This window comes from Danaus plexippus, chromosome 6, assembly GCF_018135715.1.
Source record: "Danaus plexippus chromosome 6, MEX_DaPlex, whole genome shotgun sequence".
Lineage (NCBI taxonomy): Eukaryota > Metazoa > Arthropoda > Insecta > Lepidoptera > Nymphalidae > Danaus > Danaus plexippus.
In genome coordinates, this window is record NC_083540.1 from 47,793 (window position 1) to 57,051 (window position 9,259).

Below are 9,259 nucleotides of genomic sequence, written 5' to 3' on the forward strand. Positions count from 1 at the left end.
TGTCCAGTTTTTTGAACAACGGTGGCTTTATTGGGGAAGTAATCGTTTAGATGTGTGGCAGACACGCGGCCAGCGCCCGTCTCAGCGCCTGACGCACGTCCGAGCGACCCTCGCAGAACACGTGAGTGGCGTGGCGCTCGACGTGGACCAGCGTGTCGTGTCGCGGGAGATGCACTATACAGCCGTCCGCGCCCGCCTCTACCCGCGCCTCCGACACGCCCTCCCTTGCCAGCGCCCGCACCAGCGCTTCCACGTCCAGGGCGCTCCAGTGTAGGACGGGCGCCGGGGCTGCCTCCGTGCCGGGAGTTCCGCACGCCGCCGGTGCTACAAGCTCGAGGCGCGCGTCACGCACGCGCAAGGCGGCTGTCAAGGGCGCTGCGCGCAGACCGGCCCGGAGCTCCCGGGGGGAGGCGCGCGCGGCCAAGGACCCGCAGAGAGTGGCGCGCGCCGCCCGCCGCCGTACGCCCAGAGACCGCGCGGCTCCGCGCCGGACCACCACAGTCGGCACGTCAGCGCCGATGTGAGGTCTCGTTCCGCCTGCCCCGCCGCTCGCCGCCGCCCCGCCGCCCGCCGCCGTCCCGCCGGACGCCGCATACTGCTCGGGCAGGGCCAACTCGCGCGGCCGCAGCTCGCGGACCAGCTTGTTGGCCTGTGAGTAGTTGAGGGACGTGTCTATCGGACAGTGGAAGGCCTTCATGCTCAGTGGCTGGAAGGGGGCGAGCGCCTCAGCGTGAGGGAAGTCCGGCTCTGAGATGAAAGTTTCGTACGATTAATCTCGGTGAGTCTCGATCAGCGTCCGTGATAGCGGATTCTGCCGTCGCTCGTCCTCACCGGTAAATATTATGGCGTGAGCGGGATTGTTCGCCCAGAGCTCAACGAGGTGGACGGCCGCTCCGAACCGCAGACTCGGATGACCGCAGAATACGACGCAGGGCTGAAAACATGTTAAAAGTCGTGAGAAAGCCCGCGATCACACAGAGATACGGAGATAGGCGAGATAGGTTCCGTGAGAGAGAAGAAAGATTCACACCTGACGGAAGTCCGCGCTGAAGGCGTCGTCGTGTAGGGAGCGGGCGTGCTTGAGGCGGCCCGCGCGGACGAGTGCCGCGTGAGGAAATGGCTCCTCGGGGAGGTAGACGCGCGCCTGCTTACCCACCGATACCCACTCCGCGAGGATGTTACTATAAGCCAAGGAGGAGTCGGCGACGGGCGAGACCACGTACAGCGGCACGTGAGCTAGGCCCGCGCCTTCCAGGTGAGCCGAGAGACACTCCAACAAGTCGTAGAGCACGCCGCTCGGGTACACCGGACACAGCACGGAGCCGCCCGCCCGCAGTGTCACGGTGGCGTGCACGCACAGGTCTCCCAACATGTGGTCGGGGTTGTGCGCCGGAGTCTGCGTCAGCGCGGCCAGCACCAGGAGATCGGCGCCTCGCAGCGCAGCCTGGTTGATGGGTCGCGGGTGAGTGGTCAGGGTGCTGGAGCCGCTCACGTAAGCCACCTTTTCGTGCGCCGACCGCAGAACCCAATTCGCGGAGCCGAGGCAGAACCCCGAGCTGACGGCTGTGGCGTCGAGCGCACCGTAGATGTCGACTCGCTCGTCGTAGCCCACGACCCGAACCCTCGACAGAGCGCGCGCTAGAGCCCCGGGCGAGAACAGGCGACGCCAGGCTCGCGGCCGGAGCGCAGAGGCCAGAGGCGGCGGTAACAAGTGTACGAGCTCCTTCCATCTCTTGGCCGCGCCCGCGCCGCCGCCGCTCCCCGACACCCACTCCGAGAGCTCCTCGAGGTAGAACCTAAACACAGATTTAGTCCACATTTCACTTTTCTTGTGAGCAGCGAATCAAATATTTTCAATTGGTGCGAGTAGCTCACCTGCCTATCTGGAGAGTGGGCTCGGTCGCGTAAACTTGTCCTTTAAAACCCGTGTCTTCCGTTATGAAGGGCAGAGCCATCATACAGGTGTAGTTGGATATTAGAATGACGTCCAGCTGGGAGAAGTCTACCACCTTATCGAGGGGTGGACAGAATTCTGGTACACTATCCACAAAGACACGACCGCAGCATTCCTTGAGTTCCTATGATATTTATAGCGGAATTTAGTGAACCGATAAATGTATTTAAGTTATGGGCTTTTAACTATAAACTCGAAATTATTCTTGAGCAATAAATATTGAGAAAATTGCTTTAGACTGCATTCTACGTAATATACATATTTTATATATATTGGCCTGTAACTAACATGTTGGGCAGTGTACCCAATATTAGACAAAAGTATTCAGCTACAAATTTTTTGTGCCAAAAGTCGTTTGTTCTAATGTACTCATACAAACCAGTTTACTCAAAAAGGAGTAAACTACTTCCAAAAAATTCAGAAAAATCCATCTTTCTACACCATAACCTTCTCTTTCTAAATTTTTATTATTACAATAATTCAAATATATAGAATCCTGAAGTTTTCTAATACAGAAGATGATTATGTACCCATTTTATGTACCAACGACTACTTAAATGATTATAGGAGAAATGAAAAGACAAATATATATATGCAATGAAACAGTTCTTTTTTAATTTTACCAGTTATCTTCCCTGCAACAAAATACGAGTATATTATTAAAACCACTATAGGCTGTATATAACAAAAGCAGACTAATGAGTTGAATACCAAAAAGTAATTGAACATTTGTTGCAAGCCTAAAATATATATTTTTTAACTCCCTACCAGCATCTCAAGCACCTATAATGCTTCAATGAGCCGGCAGCATTAAAATATTAGAAAAATAGTAACATAGTCAGCTATATTTACTAAGAATTATTTCAATATATTTATAACAAATATTTTATTTTTGTTTGAAAACAAACAAATTACACTTTTTTCCTGAAGTGGCAGGCTGTTAGGCAAAATAAAAAAAATATATTAAAATGTATGTGTTTGAGTAATACATCAAATCTTTAAGTTATACCCCTTCTAGTAGAGGGTCGTTGACATGTGGTGGAGTATAGTTGGGCAGTGAGGCAAGTCTTGTACTTGGTACTGGTGGTAGTGGAAGGAAGTTCAACACGGAGTGCGCTGACAATCCACAGTCTAACATGATCAAGAGCTCCTTGAACGATAACACGAAGCATGGCTTGGCCGCGTCGCTACTTAAACAATACTAAAACAATATTCATATAAATGGCTACAATTCGCTGTTTTGAAAGTCTGGTCCGTTTAACAAAATGTTGGACTTACCAGTTTCATGTTTTCGCTGACACGAAATAGACTTTATTATTTTTAATATATTTTCGAATGGTTACTTTATACAGAATAAATCAAAATAGGTTTAGATATATTATTAGGACATTAATTAATATAGAACTATATTAATCGCATTTTGTTCACAGTGAACATTTTCTATAATTTTACCTTATATTGTAAGAAAATACAATGATTATTGAAATTTTTAAAAGGTAAACAAATTTATTGACATGTTTTTCAGTCTGTAACTTGTTATAATATGGAACTGACATTTCATTGCAGGTTTGCCAGATATATTATTTCGTTTATAACAAATAAGATAACTTTAGAAAAAAAAGTTATATTTGTGCTTAGAATTGAATGGAAATATGTTTATTATTAGTTATTTTTGTTTTAAAAATACACTATTTACGTATTATTAATACTTTAGATCCTTCTTTTGCAATGTTATATCTTAAAGACCCATTTCAATATTGTAAACAAAGTGGTCTAATATAATTTCTAAACCTGCTCTGTTGTTTTTATGTCCAAACAGGTATTGATATACCGAGAAAAATTTGAAAAAGGTTATATTTAACCACTATATCAGGAGAAACTTAACTAATTAAAAAAAAATTAAGTATCAAACAGTATTTTAATCTAAATTTTATACTAAATTTTATTCTATATATTTCTGTCATCCTCTAATATTATTATTATTTAACAGTAGAACAATTGTTAAAGATTAATTTAACTCTCTAAACATTTAAATGAAACTAATACTTTTCGGATTACAACACTTTTTTTATTTTAAAAACTTTGCAGTTACTTTGCAGCAACCGTGATCACATATCTTCTGCACATGACGTTAATTAATTGAATGAATTCGTTTATATTTTATGTAATTAACACAAAGCTCGTCATTACTCACTATAAAAACAAAATAAGTAATGTCACCAAAATAATTGTTTTTCATTACCATCTACATCCAGACGATCTACAGCTCTATTGGCATGAATGTCTCCAAAATTTCACACTACAATCCACACTATTTTGGTTAACTTGCTAGCGCTAAGAAATCCAAGTATGATCATTGCCAGCGGATATTTCCGCACTTTAGTTACGTTCGAAAACATCACACATATATCAGTGACCCGGTTGAATATTTTTCGGATGATGTTAACAACCTTGCACTAATTTTGACCAATATGTATTATAAGTCTACGAAACTAGTCTACGGCTTCATCTGTATAGACAATCTTTCAAACGTAAGCAGAATTTCTTATCTTGACAGGACAAAAGGGTCTCTTTGGATGATTCTTCTCGACTCTGCTGATATTTTCTGTTTGGACAGCTCTGAGGACCTTATCTGTTTCATGAACTAAATCGCATTCAAACCTGGTACAGCCGATTTGTATTCAAGTTTGCCAAGTTTGACCTCATAATATGTAATATTTGACCTAAATTTATATACGACTCCAGTTGCAAGTTGCATAGTGTTCTTACAAACTTATTGCTTTCCTGTTTATTTCAACGAGTCTTGCTCCTCTTCCAAATCAAAGCTCTCAATATTCTCTCCCAAAAGATCACTTTCTCCCAGAAAAAGTGGTTATGAAATGTCTTACCTAGTGATATAACCAACAGCTTTTTTACTGTTACTTTTAAATAAACGATATTTGAAGCTATACTTAAGAAACCTTAATTTGAAGCTAAAAGAAGTAACATTAGTGACCTTGGCAAAAACGGCGGCACGGCCTTTCCATACTTTTATCAAAGCAGTTCGGGCCATTATGGAATACCCAATAACATCGTGTTTAAACTAAAACAAGCAATCATTGTATCAACACGCTATATTTCAAATTAATTTAAATTTAAACCAGTAGTTTAAGAAGTATAATTTATACATATATACGTATTAACTATTGTGTTTATTATGTTAATTATATAATTGATAGTGTAGTGTGTGTATAGCGTAGTGTGTGTGTATGTACTGTTTTTATTAATTAAAATACAATGTATTAAAATTACTTTGAACTATGTGCGTACTTTGTTTCGCCCCTTTAAATTCCTCTTTATAAGAATAATCGGCAGCAGCAGGAGATGTCCTAAAGTAAAAAGTTCGTCCGCTGCGATCTCCATTTAGTTTTAATTTTATTTTATGTCTCTTGTACATTACGAAATATTTTTTTTTTATGCAACAAATGTAATTATTGATGGTGTTAACAGCTGGGGTTTGTAGGCTTATGCTGTTTGAGATACAAAATGGAAGTACCGTCGCCCAAATACATCCGCAACATTCCTTATGCGTTGCTAACTTTGGTTGTTATGGAAGAGGGTGGGTTGGGAATAAGGAAATGGCAGGAAAGTATGGCAACAGGGAAAGGGCAACCGGCTTTCTCACTAATCTGATGAAACGCAGCCATAAAAGAATACTTCATGCCAATCTGTGAGAGGGTGGTACTTCCCCGGTCGAGCCAGCTCACGTTCGAACGACTTTAAAAAAAGCTTGTTGTTCTAGGCGACCATTTCCCGAGAGTCTGATCGGAGCTCCTGTATTTGTAATAACGGAAGCACAAACATTTCAAAAGCAAAGCAATTTGTTTGCTTTTATAGTGTTAAAGTAAATTATATGTTATATACATTTAATAAAATAATTATTATAAGTATGAAAAAGACAGGAGTTTTAAAATGTTATAGAAATAATATACAAATACATAACAATTTAAAATATAATTGCGTCAACAGTTAATCAACAAGGTGAGTTGTTCAACCTTCAGATAGTTTTTTGCATCGCGTATACAAGGTATAGGTGAATACGCTCGAGACCTCTTGTTGTGATGTTGCTGTAAAAAACTCACAGGAGGTAGTTAAAATTTTACTGTTCATTTCTGTAGCTACATTAACTATAAGTCACCGCACGGACCGACATAGTAATAAAATTTTCCGGACTATACACCGGAGGTCCTACGAGAGCAGGTAGTTATATGTGACGAGGGCGACGGCGCCCATGAACAGAGGCGGCAGCAGCACGTCCAGAAGACCCTTTAGCGTATATTCGGCCGAGTCTTCGTCTTGCTCGGAGGATACCGGCGCGACCACCTGCCAGCGCTCGTCGGCCACGACCTCGCCCACCTTGTACTGAGCGCGCCACAGCTTTGCGTCCTCGCTGTGTCCGACGTCAGCGAAACATTTGGAGGCGTCCTTGCCGGCGTTGTCTAGCAATACCTCGATCCCACCGGGATGGTGTTCCAGGAAGTCCGTGACGTCATACACTACGTTGTCGATGATGATGGCCGCGTCTTGGCGGTGATTTCTCCTGGACACCTCCTCGCGTGTGAAGTAGCGCGTCATGTCTGCAGCCCGGTCAGCGGTGAACTAGTCGGCAGTCCGCCGTGTGTTTACTTCCATATTATCATTAAACGTGTTACGAAAGCAGCTCGGTGATGACGCTCACGCTTCGCGACGTGCTCCCCGAACAGGAACTCTTGACCTCAGCCAGTTGTATAAGTTATAACTAATGCACTGACAGTCAAAGTGATGTCGAACTTAATGCTATTTAATTGTAAACTCGTTACCGCGGTCATTGAATACGATCCTCAACTTTCAGTTACAATCTTGTTTTTATTCCAGTACTGCTCGGGAGCGCAGACCCTCACAGAGGCGCCACATTATGAGATTTAGTTATGTGTCTTGTTTTATATCAACTGTAGGTTAGTAGATAAAATAGATTCGACAATAATGTTATGTTTGCGTATTGTTGTTGTTCATATTTTTGAGTCCCATCATGTGAGGATCAGTTTACTCCTTAATGTAAACTCTGCATCAGAAGGAATCCCTAATGTTGTTAGCATCGACTGAACCGTTTTGTATAAGCAGAGGTTTTATATGTGTGTGTAAAAATATATTTTTTGCATTAGACGTCTTCTACGTATCTTTTTTAAATGATAATTTTCCGTTCCGATGACCTTGCGTTCGAGTGCGTACCGCGGAAGGCTTCCACGACGACCTACAAACAGCTGACGGCCGTACTACAGAAAATCTTACAGTTCATAGTAGTGTGCGTGGCGAATATGAACCGGTCTCTCTGACGGCGTAATGCTGCCAGGTGAGAGGCTGAGAGGGGCTGGCGGGGGGTGGGCTGGTGCGGGGGGCATAATATAACGTGTGTTAGTTATGTTGGTACTTAACTACACGTGCAAAATTAAGTAAAATAATAATAAATGATATGTTATTCCTCCTTCTTAGATGTCTGTCACAGGGAATCCTGAGAAGGTATTCAGATAGTTTAATATACTCAAGTATACAAATATGTACTAAAAAAATACACACGCATTCCCTTTGAGTGAACTTCCAAAAGGATTTGTTGGGGTTGTTGAAGATCGAGAACAGACCTGCGGCCCTCCTGAGTCTTGGTCGGGAGACGTGAATAGAGAGAGAGAAGAGGTTACTCTGAGAAAGAGAGGGAGGGAGCTCACTGAATATAGAAGGCTTACTAGCTGTTGGGACGTCACACGACACACAGCTGAGCGACGGACAGACGTAGAAAGGCACGATGAAGGTAAGAAATATTCTCGGGCTAACATTATCATCAGTATCTTGCCGAGGGTCCAGTACCCGTCCTCACTGAACATGAATAGAGCTATTATTCCTATATAATTAATTAAGAGTTTTTTTTTAATGTAATGACTTGGTTTCTAAATTAATAACAACACACTCTTCGCCTTCTATTTACAATTTTAATCTGGATATTTAATTTTAAATTTAATTTTAAAGCACTCCCGTGTGCGTCGATGCGTATATTATAAGTAAGTATGTGACTATGTGACTATGTGAGCTAGTAGAGATTTAGGGCTTCTAAAAATCATTTCCGCTTGTCATATAAATAATTAACACTTAGTTATCTATAACCTCACTGCAAGCATTATACGATTGTAACTAATGTTAATGTATACGATGCGGTAAATTATTTTATTATGTATTTAAATTTCATTGACTGACCAATGGAGGACACATGTTTATACATTAATATTTAGTAGCTGGAATATTTGCATGCACAAATGCCAGAGCGTATTGTTTTAATTTGCTCATAGATATAAATTGACTTTAAATACCTTTAAAAGCAAACTGATGATAAAAATCTATATATTAATAATACGCTATACTTTATATTAAAAACAAATCAAAATATTATTTTTACATTCCTTACCTCTTTACAATGCTTTATTTTCAACTTCCAGACGTCCTTAGAGCCTAGGACAGGTGACTCGCCAGTCACTTCCTGTACTTTTTCTAAATATCCTGAAAGTTTTTTTTTATCATAGAATCTATTGTCTTGGTTATAAGTCTCGACTGTCGACATTAGCTCGTCTCCTATATGAATGATGAAGACGTTGTGTTCACGTTTTCATCTATTTCATCTGTTACAGCCGACAGTCTCAACATATAATCAGTTTAATGAGAGTCTGTTAAAGTCATATCTCTCATTTATTCACACAGTAATGCATGGATCGTTTTGTTTCTGACATCGACAACAGTTCAGTAAAATTCCGCCGCGAGTCGCTCTTCGCTCTTCGCTTCTAATTGCATTCCCCGCTGACAATTGTTGCATTTCCTGTAAGCCGATACAATTGAAGATAATTAATTTTATTTATTAATGCAAATGATCTGCTTCAGATATTAAATGTACACTTAATGTTGATATTTATTATGAATTTTAAATAACACCATGTCATGTACTCCACGTGACCAGGTTCATCTTCTCCACTCAAAATCCATATCGCTAATTTGTACCGAACATAAAGTTGAAATCTGCAATTCGTGTGTCCAGTAACACTTATTTATATATATATATATATATATATGTTCTGAATAGTATCTGGTCTTCATGAAGGGGAATGTAAGGCACGGCGCGTCTGTAACACAGACCTAGATCCGAGCCTCAAAAAAAAACATATTAAACATATTAGTGAGTCAGTGACTACGTTGTGGACGACGCTTCTTAGTGATGTGTAATTCTAGAGTGCTGCTGTTGTACGTACTTAT

General features: G+C 41.7%; 2 protein-coding genes across 2 annotated transcripts; both read right to left on the bottom strand.

The window, feature by feature from the left end:
* Positions 1–7: 7 nt before the first annotated feature.
* LOC116778823 (integrator complex subunit 9) lies at positions 8–3,505 on the bottom strand. Its single transcript, XM_032672866.2, has 6 exons — positions 3,233–3,505; positions 2,964–3,155; positions 1,876–2,078; positions 1,031–1,796; positions 832–934; positions 8–747 (listed from the first exon to the last, which is right to left on the bottom strand). The coding sequence occupies exons 1-6, from the start codon at positions 3,239–3,241 to the stop codon at positions 47–49; spliced, it is 1,974 nt and encodes a 657-aa protein (XP_032528757.2). The 5' UTR covers positions 3,242–3,505; the 3' UTR covers positions 8–46.
* A 2,427-nt stretch (positions 3,506–5,932) lies between these two features.
* On the bottom strand, positions 5,933–6,715 carry LOC116778855 (cytochrome b5-like). The gene has a single exon (XM_032672909.2). The coding sequence runs from the start codon at positions 6,566–6,568 to the stop codon at positions 6,182–6,184; it is 387 nt and encodes a 128-aa protein (XP_032528800.2). The 5' UTR covers positions 6,569–6,715; the 3' UTR covers positions 5,933–6,181.
* Between the last annotated feature and the right edge of the window lie 2,544 nt (positions 6,716–9,259).